This window comes from Mercurialis annua, linkage group LG4 (assembly GCF_937616625.2).
Source record: "Mercurialis annua linkage group LG4, ddMerAnnu1.2, whole genome shotgun sequence".
In the NCBI taxonomy this organism is placed as follows: Eukaryota; Viridiplantae; Streptophyta; class Magnoliopsida; order Malpighiales; family Euphorbiaceae; genus Mercurialis; species Mercurialis annua.
In genome coordinates this window covers 20,580,933-20,602,502 of record NC_065573.1, presented here as the reverse complement: position 1 = coordinate 20,602,502, position 21,570 = coordinate 20,580,933, and the positions used below count along the sequence as shown (strand labels likewise).

At 33.2% G+C, this 21,570-nt stretch overlaps 5 protein-coding genes across 9 annotated transcripts; 2 read left to right on the top strand and 3 right to left on the bottom strand.

Moving 5' to 3' along the window:
* Positions 1-17: 17 nt before the first annotated feature.
* LOC126679505 (large ribosomal RNA subunit accumulation protein YCED homolog 1, chloroplastic) lies at positions 18-2,273 on the bottom strand. Its single transcript, XM_050374548.2, has 3 exons — positions 2,167-2,273; positions 1,137-1,837; positions 18-740 (listed from the first exon to the last, which is right to left on the bottom strand). The coding sequence occupies exons 2-3, from the start codon at positions 1,658-1,660 to the stop codon at positions 338-340; spliced, it is 927 nt and encodes a 308-aa protein (XP_050230505.1). The 5' UTR covers positions 1,661-1,837; positions 2,167-2,273; the 3' UTR covers positions 18-337.
* A 1,392-nt stretch (positions 2,274-3,665) lies between these two features.
* On the bottom strand, positions 3,666-6,051 carry LOC126677810 (glucosamine 6-phosphate N-acetyltransferase). 5 transcript variants are annotated; one of them, XM_050372600.2, is made up of 2 exons: positions 5,945-6,051; positions 3,666-4,599 (listed from the first exon to the last, which is right to left on the bottom strand). In XM_050372600.2, exon 2 carries the CDS (start codon positions 4,572-4,574, stop codon positions 4,101-4,103), a length of 474 nt encoding a protein of 157 aa, XP_050228557.1. In that variant the 5' UTR covers positions 4,575-4,599; positions 5,945-6,051; the 3' UTR covers positions 3,666-4,100. The 5 variants fall into 5 exon arrangements, with proteins under 5 accessions (XP_050228557.1, XP_050228558.1, XP_050228561.1 ...); XM_050372601.2 differs by having other exon boundaries at positions 3,666-4,667; positions 5,945-6,044; XM_050372604.2 differs by having other exon boundaries at positions 5,965-6,011.
* Positions 6,052-6,176: 125 nt separating this feature from the next.
* LOC126677809 (iron-sulfur assembly protein IscA-like 2, mitochondrial) lies at positions 6,177-9,030 on the top strand. The gene is made up of 4 exons (XM_050372599.2): positions 6,177-6,489; positions 6,937-7,067; positions 7,183-7,291; positions 8,545-9,030. The coding sequence occupies exons 1-4, from the start codon at positions 6,316-6,318 to the stop codon at positions 8,608-8,610; spliced, it is 480 nt and encodes a 159-aa protein (XP_050228556.1). The 5' UTR covers positions 6,177-6,315; the 3' UTR covers positions 8,611-9,030.
* An 826-nt stretch (positions 9,031-9,856) lies between these two features.
* Positions 9,857-14,707, top strand: LOC126679130 (protein CIA1). Its single transcript, XM_050374071.2, has 10 exons — positions 9,857-10,183; positions 10,428-10,574; positions 10,736-10,954; positions 11,104-11,171; positions 11,413-11,478; positions 11,615-11,686; positions 11,788-11,850; positions 12,766-12,835; positions 13,536-13,619; positions 14,329-14,707. Exons 1-10 carry the CDS (start codon positions 9,989-9,991, stop codon positions 14,398-14,400), a joined length of 1,056 nt encoding a protein of 351 aa, XP_050230028.1. The 5' UTR covers positions 9,857-9,988; the 3' UTR covers positions 14,401-14,707.
* A 1,046-nt stretch (positions 14,708-15,753) lies between these two features.
* LOC126677898 (protein BIC1) lies at positions 15,754-16,428 on the bottom strand. Its single transcript, XM_050372715.2, has one exon. It carries the CDS (start codon positions 16,253-16,255, stop codon positions 15,938-15,940), a length of 318 nt encoding a protein of 105 aa, XP_050228672.1. The 5' UTR covers positions 16,256-16,428; the 3' UTR covers positions 15,754-15,937.
* Between the last annotated feature and the right edge of the window lie 5,142 nt (positions 16,429-21,570).

Genomic DNA, 21,570 nt, shown 5'->3' with positions numbered 1-21,570 from the left:
CAGCAACATTTATGCACTTCCATCAAGGAAAGATTTAGTTCTGCTAAATTCAAAATTCACAATACAGGCACTATAGATTTTTATCCAGACCATTTAATGAAAAACAAGAAATTATACAACCCTTATCTGATAATCTACTTCACTAACCAAAAGAAAATGATGAGATTGAACAGACTTCCTCCAGCTCCGCGGTCAAGTGGGAGGCTAGTAGGCTACTCTCTCCTCTCACTTCGATTCAAGCTCAACTACATCGACCTTATAGACATGAGATGGTCATATTAGGATGATCCTTATACAAAGGTGATTCTAGCTAGACTCACATGATGTGTGATTAATCTTACACTTTAGGCTGCATTTGTTTTCTCAAATCTTTAAGAGGACCGTAGCTTATCTCTTTGTTCTCCTCATCGATGCAGCTGCAGCTACTTGTATTTAGATTTGTACCACATTCAAGGCACACACCTCTGCAGTTTGGATCGCATACTGCATTGCCAGTGATTTCTATGTGAACCAGGTCTCTTAAGTTCTTCGAAATGTCGATCTCCTTTTCTTGAGGAGGAAAGTAAAACCTATCATCCCAATCAATTGAGGCGTCATCATCCTCCTCTTCTTCATAGCCACCCGATTTATCTTGACTAAAGATTGTTCCCAAATCGATAATCTCTGGTTCTTCGATTGGTTCCTCGCTCAGTAAAAGAGAGAAGTTGGAGTAAACGCTCTCCGCAGCTGGACCACCACACCTTTAACATAAGGTTAACCCACAATTAGGCTTAATTTCTTGAAAATAAGAAGACTATTGATACATAAACAATCCAGTGTTTATGAATAATTTTAAAAGTTGTGCTAATTGCATAGTCACATATACTCAAACCAAAACAATGACAAAATATAAGCGATGTCATTTTACGATATTCCAATAACAATGACATATATGCAACTGCAAGAAATTAGTCATGAAGATTTCTTGCTTACTTAATCGCACTCCTTTTCTCCATGTCATTTAACTTTTCAATTTCGGACAAAGCAAATTCCCACTTAAAAACATATGAGAATTTGAATAAAATGTTTTAGCAAATAAAATAACATTATGGCTACATTAAAGTAATGCAACTAGAATTCTGCCAACAGGATCATACCTATTGCAAGATAGAGTGAGCACAGTCTTGATGATCCCATCAAGCCTCAACTTTTGCTTCTTCCTTATGACGTCAATGGAGATCTGAACAGGAGTTCCAAGTGGGTAATCCTTGACGGCTTTAGTAACTCGTAATCCCATAACTGAAGCCCTTGATTTCGAGACCTCCGTTGAATGGTTTTCTAATCCAAGCCTTTCCAAGGTTGTACAATACTCTACATGTGTAACAGAAGGGTTTCTCTTGTAAATGATTGCACCTTCCCATGGTGACTCCAAGTCATCAGGGTCTTGTTGATTCAAATCATCCCAACCCAAAGATACATCGATAAGCTTCTGATTATTAGAAACAATATGCAAATTGTTTCTACTAGAAATACTAAACATACTAGCCCACGAACATTTGTAATTAACAACGGAAAAGTTTGGATATGATGAAGAATTCTTTTGAAATACAAAATTATGGACATTGTGTTTGTTACCAAATGAGGACGGAGCTAGTGAGAGTGTTGAGATTACAGAAGACATATTTGCCTCGAATATAATCGAGATCCTTCCCTAATGATACAAAAGGATAAGCTAAAAAAAGATATAAACCGCGAGGAACGTGAGACTGTAACAATCTTAGATAACTAAAGGAAATGCTTAAATATTATAGCAACGCAACAGCGATATTTAATCCGCTATGTGAAGGAAATCCAGAAGCTGCAAAAACAGAAAAAACAAACAGTTCAACCAAATGTCTTTAAAAAAATTGCTAGATAATTACCACTTCTCTGGCTGATAACATGTAATGCATATAGCATAAAGGATTGCAGGAATTAAAAGTTAAAATGTAGTCTAATGCAATAGTGAAGATAAATAGAGCAAATTAAAGAGGCAAAATTGAGTGACTGATTCTTTTACTACATACATAAAATAGCTGATGAAACGAACAGCAAGCAAAACCCAATTCAGCTTACACTTGACATGGTCCGAACATTCAAACAAAATTAGAGTTAAAATAAATTAGTAAAAACATAAGATTTTTTTACCTGGAAGAAGAAAGCTTTGTAGATGGAGCTCGTTCCGTAAAGATTAGATATAATTGAGAAACAGCAACTGGGAAATGGCTCTGTTCATGGATAAACAGAAAGATAAAAACGATGCGTTTCTCATTGAAACGCTGCGTATTGTTGACAATGAAAAGGATAAAAAAGAAAGCAAAAACAGATGCATACAAATAAATCTGGACTTAATATCAATTTACTCCCTAAATCTATTATATATGATGAATAATTAATATTAGAATTATTTTTTTATCAATTAATTTCTGAACTTATTAATTTTTATCAATTAATTTAAATAATGATTGATTAATTTAAAATTTTGGTCAATTGGCTCTTATAATTATTTTTAAAATTAGTACATATAATTTAAATAATAAAAGTTTAAAACTCAGGTAACTAATTGATAAAAAAAAAAGTAGCAAGTGAGGAGGTTAAGCCTCTCTAAATACATCACAAAATTGGTGTTGGTTCAAACTCTCAATCCATAGTTTATGTTGAAGTATACGTGTTGAGAAAGAGTTGTCTTCCATGTGCAGTTCAAAATTTTAAAAATAAAGTTACGTTTGATATTTATTGCTCATTGAGTATAAGTTCATAAAAGAAATTGATAGATCAACAAAAATAATAGTACATCTTTAAATTTTTATCTCAATTTAAATTTAAGTTATTTAGTTATTTGCTCATTTTACTTATGTTTATTTCTAATCATATAATCTAAATTTTTTTGCGGAAAGTGTTAAATTAATGAATTGAATAATTATATCTTCAAATAGCCAAGAATAAAGTTCTGCCTGGTGCGGCCTAATTTTAACAAAAAATTCAAGAATATAGGCATCTTCAAATCATCTTGAGAGATATCATTATCAACCTAGGTAGCACGGAAACGGAAACGATACGAAACGGACATGGGAAAACGAAATTTTTTCAAAATAAAGGACACGATACGTGGGGGAAACGTGTAAATAACAAAAATATAGGGATATATTTATATAAATATTATCTAAATATTTATGATAATTAACAAAATTATTCATTTTAATATACTAAATATTTAAAATTTTATAAATATATAAAAAAATATAAAATAATTCAACACAAATAAGTATATTTGATGTATTGTGGGCAATGCGAATGTAAAATTTATGGGTAACTAGTTAGATTTTTTTATTTGTGGGTAATAATTTTAATATTTTTACAAATTTTTAATTTTTTTTTATATACGGAAACGGCCCGAAACGTTTCGTACGGGTGTCCAAGAGTTTCCAGCTTCCGAAACATTTCCGAAACGGAAAACGCAACTTTGTCGAAGTTTCCATGCTTCTTAGTTATCAACTCATAAGATGAATAAACTTTTGGCTCGAAACCCACATCTAAAGGTATTTTATGTGCAAGACATGATCATTGCCTGGAAATATTACCCAATCGAGTAAACTCACGAACTATTCGAGATTAGTTTAAAATATATATTTAATATCCACTCAAAATTAATTAAATTGAGCTTTGACCTGAGTTGCTCAAGTCAATTTATTTGATCAAGTACTTGATTCTACAAGTTCGCAAGTCTAATCGAACTTTAATTACATTTTTTTTATCAATCGAGTCAAAACCAAATTTCAATTATTCTATCGAGCTCAAGCTCCTAACTAAACTCGAGAATTCAAGTCAAATTTTAGAGTCAAGCTCAAACTTGTTAGAGTTGCAAGACTCAACTCAATTACATCCCTAATCATGCCTTGTTCTTGGCAGTTGACACTCTTTCATTTATTCATCCTCTGCATGTCTCCTATGGTTTTCCAGCCGTTCAAATCCCTTAATTTCAGGTTCCTCCTTGTAAATCAATTCTGAAGCAACAAATGCAATTTTCTTCCCTGCTCTAGCAAAGAAATCCCCAACTACAATATCAAACACACAATGTTAATTTAATTGAAATACTTCGCCATTTGAATTTCTTTCTGCTTGTATCCGCATTTCTCATAAAATGCTTTGTTCTCAATGCTGCAATCGAGTATAACCTTGTAACATCCCATTGAATGAGCATGATCTGTCAGGAACTCTATAATTTTCTTTCCCAATTGTTTTCCTCGAGCCTCAGAATCAACCACAATGTCTTCAATGTGCCCGACTTTGCCGCAATTTCTTATGAACTTTTTTTCGATGAACATACAACCAGTTGCAATTATCTTCCCAGATTGATCGTCTTCGATTACACAAATAAGATGGTCATCGCCATAAGAGCTGATCTCTTCAAACCGTTTTTCAAATTCCTTGTCTGATACGGAATCACAAACAGTTAGTTGTTGCAGTAGCTCTAGATAACCTTTTCCTTTGTCTGATATTTCTAACTTTCGGACTTGAAGCTTCTGCTCGCTAGTGCATGAGTTACTGCAGTCCATCTCTTCTCAGAGAGGTTTCAATTATCTGCGCAAAGAAACAGTACGAGACCTGTAGCTATATAGCACGGGAACGGAAACACTGAAATAGAAATGCTGAAAAGAGAACAATGAAATCACATTCTTTACAAGAGTAAGTTATAAAGAAAGAGTTTCCAAGTTTCATAATCAGAACGAAAACATTGATACACAGGACTTAAGAATTTCATTGAGAATGATTATTCTAGTAAGCCTACGGTTAACAAGGACTCCAAAAAGAGTTCGAGCGTATAAGATAACAAAAAAAATGAAAAATAGAAAATCAATTCCAAACAAAGGGGTGAGCACACTAACTAAAGATCTGACCCAATAAGCCGCAGGCATACCAATGATGAAGCGAACAAGCAAAGCAAGCAATGGATTGACGACGGAAAGACCCTACTTACTTAATCAGCCAATCTCGTTACATCTGACCAATTCGTGCAACATTGATGGGACATCCTAGTTAACCACTGGTCATGGGCAGCTATAAACCTCGTTACATTTTACCAAGTTACTATTGCCATACTATCATCTCATTTTTGTTAACAATATCACATTTTGTTCAAACTCATATCTGCATCTACCCAATTTAAAAACAATGAGTACTGCTTGATTCCATGCAGAAACTGATAAGCATCTTAATTTCTATAATCTTTTCTCTTATTTGAAAGCCGAAAAAATGGTTGACAGAGTCTAGATGTTTAAGCATCCAAAATATGAACAGAATGACCAACTTCTTTATGTTCCTCTTAATAGTAAGAGAAATTAACCAAAACAACAAGCCATGTCTACCTAGAGAGCTTCATAATCTCATTATTGGTCTAATATATGAAGCACATCTGTGAGAGAGCTAGCTATAGACAAAACTATCAAGTGTCAGTGGGTGATCTAAGCTCAAGCTCTCTCATTTGGTATCAAATTTCTATTTTTCAGAGAAAGGAAATCACCCAACTCCTAAATCTTAAAGAATATTGTTTCACTCTTCAAACGTAGGAATTTGATAAAAAAATAAGTCTATGCTAATCCAGAAGATCAAAACACACCATAGACAGTCAGAATATTGTTTCACTCTTCAAGCCCTTCTGAATTGATAAATTATATCCATCTACACGTATTAAGAGGGGATGAAACGTAATAAATTGTAAGAAAAAATGAAATTTAAACGTTGCATTTCAAGTGTTTGATAAAATGACTGAAAGAAAGTGCCCCACATGATCAAATTATCCCCAAAAAAAAATTAATCCCATTTGAACAATTGGAAATCCAAAATAAAATATCATTAAAATCAGAATCAAACAATCCTAAGTATAACTGAAAAAGAGAAGTCAGATTAACAATAATGCAAATCGCACCTGTATAAAGATGAACCCACCTCCAAGTTTTTTTTACTGGTTGCAAGAAAGAGAGAGACAGAGAGAATAACTGAACTAACTTACATTTCAAAAAAAAAAAAAAACTGAACTAACTTACTGAACGACGAGTCGTTGGTTTGATTCCCCACTAACTTATCCAAAGATTCCAAACGACAAACAATATAAGCGTGACGTGGCATAATAGTATTGTACGCCGTTTGTCGAACACGGGCCTCCTCTTCTTCAATTTCAGAAGTCAAAAACTTTAAACGACCAGCCATAGCCAACACTTGTACGCCAAGCAAAAAAATGAGAGCTTTTTAACTCAAAACAAGAATTACTTATACGAAACCCACAAAAAAAACGGACCCATGTCGAGATCGTCCTTAATCAATCGCATAACACCTTTTTTAATTTCACGAATTCGCCATAACCACCGGCTTCTAAGCTCATCTGCTTCCGCTATTCCAGAACCTGCCTCTTCTTCTTCTTCTCCTTCTCCTTCTATTGATGATGACATTAATTTGACTGACAATTGTATCCAGGTTATTCCTTTCACTTTTGGGTATTCTTGTTTTCAACTCCCTTCTCGTCTGTTCATTTCATTTTAAAAAATTTGACCTTGGTTTTAATTTTTGGACAATTTTCAATCTATGCTAGTTCCGTGGACTTTTTTAAGCTTAATTTTTTTTATTTTTCTATATCCTTTAGACGAGATGAGTTGTTTATGTGTAAAAATGTTTTTGTAGTCATGAACAAAATCTTCATGAAGTGATGAATTGATAGCAGTTTTGTTTATCTTATATGCTCAAAGCAGCTTTGATTTTGGTAGATTCATGAAATTACTTCCTTTTTAAATACTATTAAGAGTTGAGGGCCGTGAGGATTTAATTGTTAGCATATCTAGTGTCCTAATTTCATGATCTATGCTCTAATTATATGATAAATGTAAATTGTGAAGTGTCTTTAAATGTTATTTTTATGTCTTGTAGAGAATGAAGGAACTGCAAGCCAGCAAAGGATCAGTAGAGGACAAAATGCTCCGATTGGGTGTGGAAACCGGTGGATGTTCTGGTTTTCAGTATGTATTCGACTTGGACAACAAAATGAACCCCGACGACAGGTGTGTTATTTCTGTGCTTTGTTGCTTTCTAGTTGATTTATATTTAACTAGCTCAATATTGAATGTGTATTTTTTTTTTAATGGTCTTATGGTTGAAACTTGTATGTTATTGCAGAGTTTTTGAGAGAGAGGGAGTCAAATTGGTAGTTGATAATATTTCATATGATTTTGTGAAAGGGGCAACTATTGACTATGTCGAGGAGCTCATTCGTTCTGCTTTTGTAGTAAGTTGCTCCATCTTTTCCGCTGCTCATTTTTTTTTGTATGATGTCTAAAGGTGAATCTATGCGTAGTATAACATTATGCCAAGTCTTGGAACGTCCTTTGATTGTACTTGCTTTCATTTTGATGGAAGAAAAATTCACAAATTTTGGGAGAAAAAAGCCCGGATGGGCTTTAACTCTTTTGATTTAGCACTTTAAGAAAAATAGTGTATGCTTTTATGTCTTTTAAGTAAAATAATGAATGATTAATAGCTACTCAGAAATAGTGATGGGGGACAGTGAGTAATGAAACATTCATGCCAATTCTTCTCCAAGATTATCTTACCTTAGAAATTTATATCATTTGCTTCTGACAATTTTCAACATTTTCTAGGAACTCACTAGATATACCTTCTTTCTCTTAATCTCTAGCTGCCTATGTTAGGCAGAATGCTGGTGTAATTAAGATTCGTTAAAGCCAGCACCAGTTCATATCTGCGGTTTACTTATGGATTCTGGTCACATGAGCAAGGGACATGCAGTAGTATTAGTTTCAGAGCCTTATTTCCTTTTCTCTTTTTCTTTTTTTTCCCTTTGCTTGGATTTTCATCTACTGAAGTTCAGTGAGAATAAGACTAATAATGAGATTATGAAGCTCTCTAGGTGGTTTAATGTTTTGGTTAATATCTCTTGCTATGAAGACTGAAGAGGAACATAAAGAAGTCGGTCGTTCTGTTAATATTTTGGATGCTTAAAAATCTAGATGCTGCCTATTATTTTCGTTGGCTTTCAAATAAGAAAAGAGATTATTGATAATGAGATGCTTATCAATTTCCGCAAGGAATCAAGCAGTAATCAGTGTTTCTGAAATTGAGTAGATGCAGGAATGAGTTTGAACAAAATGTGGTATTATCAATATTGTGTGGCTATGTAAAGTCCAACAAGGTCTATAGCCATTCATAGTTGCACATAAACTTCTCCAGTTTTATCTCTCGGCTTTTCATTTCCATCTGCTATAACGCTTTTGAGATTCTGAAATTCTATATCTATAATCTATATACAAATTATCGTTCCGCCGTTTCCCCTTTCTCGTTTGGTGTTTTCCATTTTGGCGTTTCCGTTTCTTTGTTACATATGGACCCGTGCATATCTTTTGATTCCAACTAATACTTGTACAACCTAGCTGTTTTTTTCTTCATCTTTTTTCTGCATTAAATTCAATGATTTATCTAGGATGCACTTCGGCAGGAACTGAATTCTAGTTGTGTGCGCAGGTGACTACAAATCCAAGTGCAGTTGGCGGCTGCAGCTGTAAAAGTTCTTTCATGGTGAAACAATAGTTTAGCATTCCATTCCATACTTCTTCCGGTACGGCTTAGAGGCATAATAGTGGCAGCTTTCTTAGAACATCAAAAAAAGGACGCTTTCCAGAGCAGTTGTGTTTCACCTTCTTGTAGCGCAGGCACAGCAGTTGCTCCTCCAAGCGAAACAGAACCTTACAGAAGTCATCATCATCATTGATTTTAATGCTCATTAAATTTATTTTTAACATAAGATTATATTCCCCAACTGCTTTTATCTGAATCTAATTGTTGTGCCGATATCTTGTATAACAATAAATAGTGTAATCAGGGGATTTTTGTATTCTATCATTGAAGACCTCCTGTGATCATCTGTGAATCCTAGTCTATCATACATTGATTTTATAGTCATATTTGCAGAAGAGGTTTTACTTTTTACAGGCTGCAAATTCTCGTCAATTTTGATCATGTCACTGTTATTTACCTTGATTTGATTATTCAACAATCAACAACATACAAAATATATTCTTCCTGCAGTTGTACAACAATTAACAGCATATATTGAGTCGGGTTTGGTTAGTAATTTAAAAATTCAAATCCCGTCTACCTTGAACCTATAATAGATTTTAATTTTTATATGGACGATTTAGACTTATCATCGAAAAATAAAAGATAAGTTGGTCTAAGTTCAATTCAAAATTGCATAAGTCCATCCATTGAGTTTAAATTAAAAAAAATTCTGAAGTTCAATCGTATTTAAATTTACTCTAAAATAATTTAAGTTTAGTTAAATTTGATTTGAATTCATCTAATTTCAAAATAGAATTTAATATATAATTTAAATTATACTCCCTTCTTTTCTGCTTGTTTTTTATTTATTTATTTTTACCAAAAATAGTGTACGACTCTTAAAGTCTCAGTTTGTTAGTTGTTGTTTTTTGAGAATAATAAAAAAATTCATTAATAAAAAAATAAAAATACAACCTGATCTCAATTTGTTAGTTGTTAGTTACAGATCGAATCCATGACTTCTTGATACATAAGTCATTTTTATCTTAAATTGTAAGAGCGAAGAGTAATACACCTCTATTAATTACATTATTAGCTAACTAAGGCTTTGACTCATTACTATCATAAGGTAGACTTATAAAGAGGGGGATTGGTTAAAATCATCTTTAAATACTAAATGTATACTTTTATTAATTAATTTTAAAATAATCAGAATTTACATTAATCATATTTAATTTTAAAATAATCAGAATTTACATTAATCAAATAGGCTGTCGTCAGTTTAGTGTGCACCAAAACAAAAGAGAGCTCAGACTTCACAATTCACATAACTTCACTTTTATCAATAATCGAGCAGGTTATTGAATTTTGAGGTCTCGGTATTACTGTAATTTTGATTAATAAGCTAATGGATTTAACGCAAGCTGATTTTGAGCTTAAAGAGATTCAGACGCTCCGCGGTCACACCGATAGGGTTTGGAGTCTCGCCTGGAATCCCGCCACCGGTAACGGCGATTCCCCGGCTGTTTTTGCTTCTTGTAGTGGCGATAAAACTGTTCGAATCTGGCAGCAGAATCCTTCTTCTCTCTCTTTTGATTGCAAGGTTTTCATTTTGAGCTCTGCTCTTTTTTTTTTTAACTGTTATGCAGTTGGGTGATCAGATAAACTCTGTATTAATAGATGCAAACTTTAGAAATATCTTCTTTTAACCTTACGATAAGCATTTAAGAGCACAGACTAGCTTTATCTAATGTGAAACATGTTCTTTTTTATTGTTCATTGATGGTTGATGTGAAACTTTTTACAATATATATGATTAAATGTCGTACCGCAATGTGATTATGCAGGCAGTTTTGGAAGAAACTCACACTAGAACTGTTCGATCTTGTGCTTGGTCACCAACTGGGAAATTGTTGGCCACTGCAAGCTTTGATGCCACTACTGCTATTTGGGAAAATGTTGGAGGCGATTTTGAATGTGTTTCTACTTTAGAGGTACCTTTGTCATATTCCTTTTAAATGGGGTATCTGTTTATATGGAAAATTCCTTCTTGTAGGTTTTCACTTCTTTATAGCTATTAGTTCCTGTCCTGTTCCCTTCCCGTTAGGTGTAAAGTTCTTATAACTTTTTATGGTTTCTTTTTGCTGGCAAATAGGGTCATGAAAATGAAATCAAAAGTGTTTCCTGGAATGCTTCTGGGTCTCTGCTTGCAACATGCAGTCGAGATAAAACTGTGTGGATCTGGGAAGTAATGCCAGGGAATGAATTTGAGTGTGCTTCAGTATTGCAAGGACATACGCAGGATGTTAAAATGGTCAAATGGCATCCAACACTTGACATTTTGTTTTCATGTAGCTATGATAACACTATTAAGGTAATGGATTGAGCTGTGTCATGGACTCCCATTTTCAATTTTTGCAATCATTTTCTTGATTATACTAAACATTTGGATTCTGTTGTCCTAAATGCCAAGAATACAAGTTCAAGATTAAAACATTTGACGGAATATATGGTTATTGATAGGTTTGGGCTGAGGAGGGTGACGGCGATGGTGATTGGCACTGTGTCCAAACCTTGGGTGAATCTAACAAGTATTGTACTTATCTCTTGGCTCTCTCTCTCTCTCTCTCATCCTCTTTCCTGCTCTTTTTTTTAATCTTTTATTTTATTGTGGACATGGTTGCTTGTTATATTACTATATTAGGTAACAGATACATGTTATACTTCACATGAACTTGGTTTCTTTTGTATGGGATATGTTTTTGTTGGCCTCTTAACATTTCTTTTGCTATATGGTCAATGACCTAATTCGGTATGCTCATATTCATTCAGTGGTCACACTTCTACAGTTTGGGCACTTTCTTTTAATGGCCAAGGAGACAGAATGGTTACCTGTAGGTGTGTGGAACTTCTTTTCTTTGTTTAACTGTTTGTTGAGGGTTATTATTTTCTTTTCCGATGCTTCACAATCCTGTCAAACAAAGGCAGAATATCCTTGAGAGAAAACTAAAAGGAAACTGGATTTGTTGTGCAGTGATGATCTCACTCTAAAGATATGGGAAACAGATAATGGAAGAATGGTTTCTGGTGATGACTATGCACCTTGGTGAGGAACTAGAAGATATTAGACCTTCTACATTTGACTAAAGTATTTTTTTTCGTAGACATACAAACTTGCAACAATTGACAGGATGATTTGTCTTTCAGGAATCACGTTTGCACACTCTCAGGTTATCATGATCGAACAATTTTTTCAGTTCACTGGTCAAGGTAGTGAACATCACTCGACTTCAAAATTATTTGTTTTTTTTTTTTCATTTTATGGTTTTATTTGGGATTCTCTTTGTGTTTCAATTCTCTTACCACTTCTATTTCTCTCACATGTTGACGCAGTACTGTAACACTTTTTTTTAATCTAAAAACTAAATATTACAAGACACAGCCAGAACTAAAGAATTGCAACTTCCTCCAAGCTCTCTTGATATATTCACTGCTATTATTTTTAAATTTTGTTATTTTCAAATCATTCAATACTCGGTATATGCACGTCTTTACTAAGGAAAAAATAAACATATTCAGTTCGCCTCTATTTTTCTTGCAATTTTTACCTTTTCAGTTTTCTACTCTTGTACTCTACGAAGGTGAAGGAATGTGGATTTGCATTTCAAACATGTTCAAACAGTGCTTACAATGCTCTAAAACATAATTGCAAGTGACTAGAAAGTAAAAGACATCTCCTCATACTTAACAGAAGTATTTTTGTGGTGAAAATTTTATTTACTCTTGGAGAATATCATAAATTTATGTCTCAGTTCTGTGGCCTGTGAGCCATGTCAGCTTGACACGTCAAATTTACAGCACTGGATTTTGGATTTGTTTCATACCAGAGAGAAGCCAATTTTATATACCATTCTTCCATTTCAAGAATACGCAAATGATTTGCTATATAGTTAAATTAGTGCCTATTCATCTCATTCTCCTTAAAATGGAAAGAGAGTAAAAGAAGGCCTTTTAATTGATTCAGGACTTCACTTTGTCTTACTGCAAATATCCTCAAATTTTTTTAAGTACATATTGGAATTTATCTTTTCTCTGTATGCTGAAGTTCAGAATACATCTGCGTTGCTTAGATATTTCCTTGCTTCTGTTCTTAAATTGATTATATTTCAAATTTGAATGTGACAGGGATGGTATTATAGCCAGTGGAGCGGCTGATGATGCTATTCGATTATTTGTTGAAAGTAAAGATGATTTGGTTCGTTTTTTCCTTCATATTCCTTATATGCACTGATTTTTCACCATACAAAATGCTCCATCTTTTACATCGTTGAGGCAGTGGCGCGGATGCTTGTGATTTATGTGAAACATCTGCAACATCACAAAAATTGTACCTATTAGTTATTTGCTTGGCTTAGGAAATTTCTTGCCTAGACGAGTCCTCCATGAATTCCTCTCACATGAACTCCACTGCTTATGAATTGTGTTGTGGGATTAGTTTATGGGAGAGAGATCCATGGTAAACCTGGTCTACGTGAAAAAATTTCCTATTTGCTCAATATCAGAGTTTGCAAGTAGTTGTGCAACTAGCATAGAGGGTTTGTTTCCGCATTTATCTTCTTTAAAGCCATTAGTTCATGTTCATTATATGAGGATCTTTAGTTGTTTCTATACTAATCCTGCAGTAGTAAGGCCTAAAATATTTATGTTTGTCGGTTAGGAATACCATTCTTTATTTATGGCCTATGATTTTATATATTAAAATTTAAACCAATGAAAAGAAATCATCGGACTTATGCAAATGATTAAAAGCATCCTGAAGAAGCTTGAAGCGTAATATAATTAACTCAATTGTGGATCCTTGAAAATTGCAGATGCCTTATCCTGTCTTGGCCTTAGATTTCACTTATTGAGCAGGAAAAGGACTAAATTGGAAATTCTCAATTCATTTGTTACAGGATAATGGTTCTTCGTGCAGTCTATTATTAAAAAGAGAAAAGGCTCATGATATGGACATAAATTCAGTGCAATGGGGCCCTGGGGTAAGATTTCTTTCTGATATTGGTGTATTGCAGATTGTGAAAATTAATAGTGTTTGTACTAAACTGGATGCTGAATGATGGATGGATTACTGGGTGATATCTTATGGAGTACTCCTCCTGTCCATAATGGCTATTTTATGTAGAGTAAGAAAGTAATTAATACGTCTTGATCTATATGCACTTTTACTGAATCATCTATATTAATTGCTAGTATTATTTTTTATGTTTGACTAGTCTTTTTAATCTCACTAAGTTACAAGTTATTTATTGATAGGGATGAACTTGGAAAAATAGCAATAAATGCTCCCTTGATATTCTAAAGTGACAAGCATTATGGACCAATTTTTGTTTTTCAAAAGCGACAAATATTATGGACCGGAGGAGTAGTAAATTTAGTTTGAATTTATGTTCTTGAATTTTATATATGGTAGATTTACCAAATCTCCTTAACGACTGATAAACTTATCGAACCACATCTTGTTCTCCCACCTGGCAATTTTGACATGGATCATTCAAGAACTTCCCAAACTGCTTTTGCTGATTTACAATTTCATACCATTCTTTTGCGCTATTAACTTTTGATGTCAAATTCCATTAATATCTTTAGTAAAAAAGATTTCACAAGGGGATTTTATGTGGCTTGTTTAGATTAATTTACCATTGCTGCAGTGATTGTAACATTTTCTGATATGATGTGGAAACCTTGCAGGATAACCGGCTTCTAGCTTCAGCAAGTGATGATGGAACAATTAAGATATGGCAGCTGAAAACATTAACCTGATAGAACGGTTTGAGTATTACTATTTTTACGCCTTGTTCATTAAGGTATGCGATGTGCATGATTGATAAGTTGTAGCCAACCTTCTTAGTCATGTTCATGGCTGGCTAAAACATTAGATATCATGATAGTTTTTTTTTTCCTTCATATGATCAAGAAATTTATTTATGTAAATGCAAATTGTCACAATAATTTGCCTTGTAAAATTGTTGAATTGTGAAAACACTGAGCTGGCAATTTTGCCAAACAGTTTTGATCCTCATGAGATCAATCTCCTGTCCCTTCCCATTTATGCAGAAATATTTCCATATGTAAGAATTTTCCAATAGTTGAAAAGATATAATCATAGGATCATTTAGGGCCGTAAATGAACCGAGTTGCTCATCAGCAGATCGGCGTTTGGCTCAATAAGTGATCAGTTATTGTTCATTTGTATCCTAAACCAATTGAGTTCGAGTTTGATTTTATGTTCGTTTATTTAAACAAGCTGAACATGAACATAGTAGTGCTCGGCCCGTTTATGAAGAGCTCGTATATAAGCTAAATTAATTATTCATGAACAAGCTTATATACAAACTCGATTATGAGTTCATGAATTTTCTCGTATATGAGCTTGATCAAGAGTTCATAAACCGGCTCGTACAAGTGGTCGGTTAAAAATTCTCGAACTAGCTCATGATTAATTAAATATAAAATATTATATTAATTCATTAAAACTGCGTAGTTTTAATAAAACTATATAATTTTGATATAAAAATCAAATTTTTAATTGTTTGTATTTGTTCATTTAACTTTTAAACGAACAAGTTCGCGAACAAATTCATTTAATGTGTTTGCGAGCTTCTTTGTTTAGTAGCTAAACGAACAAATGCGAATTGAACATGAACTGAACTCATGAAACTATAAAATTTTAATGAATTGAATATGGACACTTTGTTTAAAGCTCGAACGAACATAAACTAACTGCTCATGAAGTTCATGTTACGAATCAAACATGAACACCTCAAAATTTGGCTCGGCTCATTTACAGCCTAGGATCATTCAATCTTCTTGGAAGGTTTGGTTGAATTAAATGACTAGCCAGCAAATAGACTGATCTGTTGCTTGCTCAATGAGAAACTAGTCATAGGTCGGGTCTATACATATTCATAGATTCAATCAATCAAATATAAGAAAATTTTATATGTATATTTCTCGAGCTTATTAATGGTTAAGTTCATGTATAATATGTAGAACCAGTCTAGATAAAAAAAAAATCTGTTACCTCGTCGTTTGAGCGAAGTTGAAAGCTGATCCATCAAAACTGTTGGAAAAACTCCAACTGATAACAACTGCAACAACCGACAACAGTAACAGTTGAACTAAACAGATTCAGTATTCACAATCATAAAATTGGAATTTCACAATCAAAATGGGAAAAAATAAAACTTCTGGAGTATCAACAAAGCACTGAACAGTTCCATAATTATAATGTAAAAAACAAAAAGAACAATGAAAAACAAAAAAGAAGTAAACAGAAACAGAAAACAAGTAAAAACATCTAACAAGTATTCTCTATTCTTAACGTTCTTGCATTAGCTCTTCTCCCTTCTTGAACTAGAGCTTCACGGGCCGACATAATCCTGCTGTTCGGCATTAACGGAGTATCGAACGCGGTACAATCAATCCAGTCCTTCAGAAGCTCTTCTTGTCCCCATATTTCAGGAATCCAAACCTTGCCTGCAACTTCACTTCTATGTTTCTTCAGCCTTTCACGTCCGCATTCTTCTTCTTTAACCTTGGATACTTCCGCTTCTTGGCGACGACGATGATGATGATGATCGGTTTCTGGACGATTCGACTGGTTTGATTGTTTCATGGTTGTTGGTAATGTGGGGAGCTTTCTCTATAGAAATCTTTTTGGTGAAAGATGGAATAATGAGTGTGTGAAGCTAAATGAAGAGGGAAAAAAATGGGTGGGAGAGTTGGTCTACACGTCACTTTAAGTGGATTCTTCTGAATGGTAAATGACAACTTTACGTGTCGTTTTGTTGGGTTCTTTGGGTTCCAATTTGTGTGGTTTAGTAGCTTATAAGAGCTTTTATAGTAAACAAACAATATTTTATTTCTATTTCAAAAGGAAAAAGGATCATTTATGCTCCTAAAATTTGACTTCAGATTCGAGTAAGCTTTCAACGTCCGAAAAAATTCAAATATGTCTCTAACGTTTTAAAATGTTGACAATCAGGCCCCAATTTTAACGCATAAATAATACGTTAGGGGTTTGGTTGTTCAAATCGGAGGTCTGGTTGTTCATTTTTTACGATGTTAGGGGCATATTTGAACCTTTTTTTAACGTAAAGGGCTTATTTGATCCTAAAATCAAACCTTAAAGGCATAAATGACCCTTTTTCCATTTCAAAATAATAGACTTTAGACAAACACAATAATTAGAAAAGTATAGTTCAAATTACTTAGAATTTAATATTTTATTTATTTTTTCAATTTTTTTGTTTTTTCAATATATAAATATAATATTAATGATTAGTTTTTTATTGAGACATTTTACCTTGATATTAAAAATCACATTTATTCTGAAAATGTGCATCGATGTAATAATAATTTCATATTATTTCTACAACAAATCAATTAACATTTGTAATACTGGAATAATCAATTATTGTTTTTTAATCATTAAATGATTTAACAATACAAAAATGAAAGCAAAATTTTCCCTTCTAAATATCTCCTCTGCTTTTAGTTGAGTTCAATTCCATCAGATTTTAAAGAACTTTTAAAAAAAAAATCACATTGGTTTATTGAACGTATGAAGTGGTACAACGTACTGTAGCGTTGTTCAATTATTACCTAAACAAATATTCACTTCTTTAATTTTATTTGACACTTTTTTATTTTTACACATATTAAAATAATATGTTACTAATACATTTTCTTTTATATTTTTTATTTTTGATTTGTAAATGAAATATAATTAAATACATGATTAACTCTATTCATTATTCTATATATCAAGTCATTGATAGTAATGATAAAAAATTTATGTGTTCATAATACAAATATAATTTTCTTTTTGAAATATCAAAAAGTAAAAGAATGATAAATAAATAAATAAATAGGACTAAGGAAATATCTACCTAATCAAAAGAACTTTTTTTTGGTATCGATATTGTTTGATTTATTAAAGTTATTACTACTACTACCAACCCAATTTTTTTTGCCTTTTCGTATTTAGACTAAACTATAAAGCTCACTTAATTGGGGGTAAATTCATTAAGAAAATCTAATTTTCCGGAAGATAACATTCTTTTTTTACTTTTTTTATAATGAAATTATTGATTTCCTCCCTACTAATTTTTTCAGCAACTGTGAAATATACTTTTCAAGAATTATACACTTTCAAATCAAGTGAGGCATAAATAAAATCCGTCAAAACCATAAATTTTTCTTATAATATTTTTAACGTTTGTTTATATTCAGAATTCAAACTTAAAATATTCAATCAAAGGAAAAAAAAGTTGTCACTTCATTTCAATGTCGCTGATAAATGATAATATACCTTTTCTTCTAATAGAGAAAAATGAATTATAGTCATCATCTCATCATTAAATAAGAATTGGAAGTATGCTAAGTACAAAGAAAAAAATACACACATTTTCAAATCAAAAACTAGGCACTCATTGGCCACAAAATATCATGCCACTTGCTCCATGAACGTTTTCACATAAATCCAATTTTTTTAAGAACTTTTTTCTATAAATTTAAGTTAATTATATTAATTTAGATTTTCTTTGAAAGGCATTAATTTAGTTAATACTGTATCTATAATATTAGCCTAAATTATTATTCAAATCCAACCCAACCAAAAATAAAATTTTAATTAACCAAAATTTTATAGTATGATTTAATTTTAGATTTTACTTAACAGACTCAAATCAAATAGATATATGATAGTAGCACATTAGAAATCAGATTTAGACGATAAAGAATTCACTCTAAGTTGACGTTAGTTTCACAATGTTTCAAAAATCATGTACCTTCAAAATTAGATTTATATAAATTTTTCTCATAAATTTATTAGTACTATTATTTATGAAGGCGGCCATGTTTTAGGTTTATAAAAGAATTTTCCCCATTCTAAATCAACATCAGCCTCACAATCCACCAAAAATCAGCCAAATGAATCATGTTCACACATTCAAAACTCTATTTTGCTTACTCTGTTCGGAAATGATTTGAACACTCTATCATTTTTAGTATCTTAAATTATATACTATCATCAATTTTTGATAAATAATTTTAAAATTACAATTCTATTTATCTTTAATAGATGTGTATAATTATTTCAAAATAAACTAATTATTTTATATTCTAATATAAAATAGTTATAATTATACAACACAATGGTTGTAACACGTTATTCATGCAACAAACCAGTGAGATATTTTATATTGTTAAAATATGTAACGATAAAAAAAAAAAATTGATTATTTTATTATTGTATATGTTTATTGATTTATTATAAAAATAACGTGATATAAACATTAGTGAAATAAACACTCTTTATATATATATATATTTTATATATATATATATATATATATATATATATATATATAGCATTGCCACCACTTGCAGTGGGTATTGATAACATTAATAGAAATATACGAAACCATTGATTGAATAGAAGAATAAGATACAAAGAAATAGAAGCTAACAATAGAAGAGAAAAGCCTAAATCCTAGAATAACATAGGAGGCCTTTATATAGGCAAGGCTAAGCAATAATAAAGGAAAGTATCTTATACTTGGCCACTACTCCAAGTCATATACTTGGCCACTACTCCAAGTCTTATACTTGGCCACTACTCCAAGTCATATACTTGGCCATTACTCCAATAGCATATTAATTATGCTAACATTCCCCCTCAAACTCATGATGCGATAGCAATAAGCATCGAGAGTTTGTCAGTCAAAAAACGAAAGCGCGAAGAGGACAATGATTTAGTAAACAAATCTGCAAGCTGTAAGGAGGAAGAGACAAATGGCAATGTCAATGTGCCATTCTGAAGATGATGATGAGTAATATGACAGTCAATCTCAATATGCTTGGTCCTTTCATGAAAAACCGAGTTATGAGCAATCTGGATAGCACTCTTATTATCACAGTGCAAAGGAGTTGGTCTCCGCAAAGAAACGCCCATATCAGCAAGCAACCATCGCAGCTAGACGATTTCACAAGTAGTAGAAGCCATAGCACGGTATTCGGCCTCTGTTGAAGACCGAGATATAACATCATGCTTTTTACTTTTCCAAGAGATAAGAGAATCACCCATAAAAATACAAAATTCAGTAGTAGATTTGCGGTCAGTAGGATCACAGCCCAATCAGCATCAGAGTAAGCACATAACTCCAAAGATGAAGTACAGGAAAGCAAAAGAGTCTGAAACTGAGTGCCACAGAGATATCTCAAGATGCGAATAACAGCAGCCCAATGAACTGTAGTAGGAGAAGTAACAAACTGACTGACTATGTGAACAGCATAGGCAATATCAGGGCGAGTGATAGTGAGATAAACCAAACTTCCCACAACCGTTCTATAAAGACTCGGATCTGGCAGTGGAGACCCATCAGAAATAGAGTACCGAGCATTGAGCTCAATTGGAGTATCAACAGTCTTGTTATCCGAGAGGCGAGCACGCTCAAAAATATACTTAGATTGAGAAAGAAGATACCCTTTTGGAGAAGAAGCAACTTCAATCCCCAAGAAGTAACGAAGGGGACCCAAGTCTTTCATGGCAAAACTTTGAGTCAACTTAGACTTCAATAAGCTAATACCAACAACATCATCACCTGTAATAATCATATCATCAACATAAAGCGAAAGCAAAATTCGACCAGCCGAGGTACACTTGACAAACAAAGCAGAATCATGGTTACTTGGGCAAAAACCAAGAGAAGTAATCACAGTAGAGAATTTCTCAAACCAGGCACGGGGAGCCTGTTTGAGACCATAAAGAGCCTTTCTAAGTTTGCAAACTTCACCAGGTTGGTGATCAATACAAGGAGGAGGAACCATATAGACTTCTTCATGAAGGTCGCCATTCAGAAAGGCATTTTTAACATCCATTTGAGTGATATCCCAACGACGAACAGAAGCAACCGCAATAAGAGTTCGAACTGTAGTCATTTTTGCAACAGGAGCAAAAGTCTCCTCATAATCCATACCATATTTCTGAGAATAACCCTTAGCAACCAAGCGAGCTTTATATCTTTCAATAGATCCATCAGCCTTAGTTTTAATTTTATAGACCCAACGAGAACCAATAGCACGTTTTCCTGCAGGAAGAGACACTAAATCCCAAGTATGGGTTTGGTGAAGAGCAGTGAGCTCCTCAGCCATAGCACGTTGCCAAAGAGGATCAAGAACTGCCTCTTTGAAAGATGAAGGCTCAGAAAGACAATGAATAGAAGTAAGGAATGAAGAAAATGAACTGGAAAGACAAGAATAAGCAAAATCAGGTTGTTTAGTAGACTTACGATTTCGTACAGGATAACGGTGTTCAGTAGTATCCGCAGTCTCAGAAGATGATTGGGTAGTGACTGTAGTTGAGGGGCCAATAGGAGTGTCAGGATGGCCATCACGAGGTATCTCATCATTATCAGCAGTAAAAGGATCAATGTGAATAAGATCAGGCATAGATATACTGTGAGAACGGTCAGGAATTGTAAAATAAGGAATATGTTCAAGAAAGACAACATGACGAGAAACATATAGCTTATGACTGACTGGATCAAAACAACGATACCCCTTTTGTCCTGCACCATAACCAAGAAAAACACATATGGCAGACCGTGAAGTTAACTTACTCTGCTGAACACGAGGAAGAAGAACAAAACAGGTAGAACCAAAAACACGAAGAGAAGAATAATCTGGAAGACAACCATACAATCTCTCATAAGGAGACAAGCCAGAATTATGAGAAGTAAGAATTCTATTAATCAAATAAACAGAAGTAAGAGCTGCCTCCCCCCAAAATTCACTAGGAACACTAGCAGACAATAAAAGTGACCTAGCAGCCTCAAGAATATGCCTATGTTTTCTTTCAGCAACCCCATTTTGTTCAGGAGTATCAGTGCAAGAAGTTTGGTAAATTGTGCCATCTAAAGCAAGAAG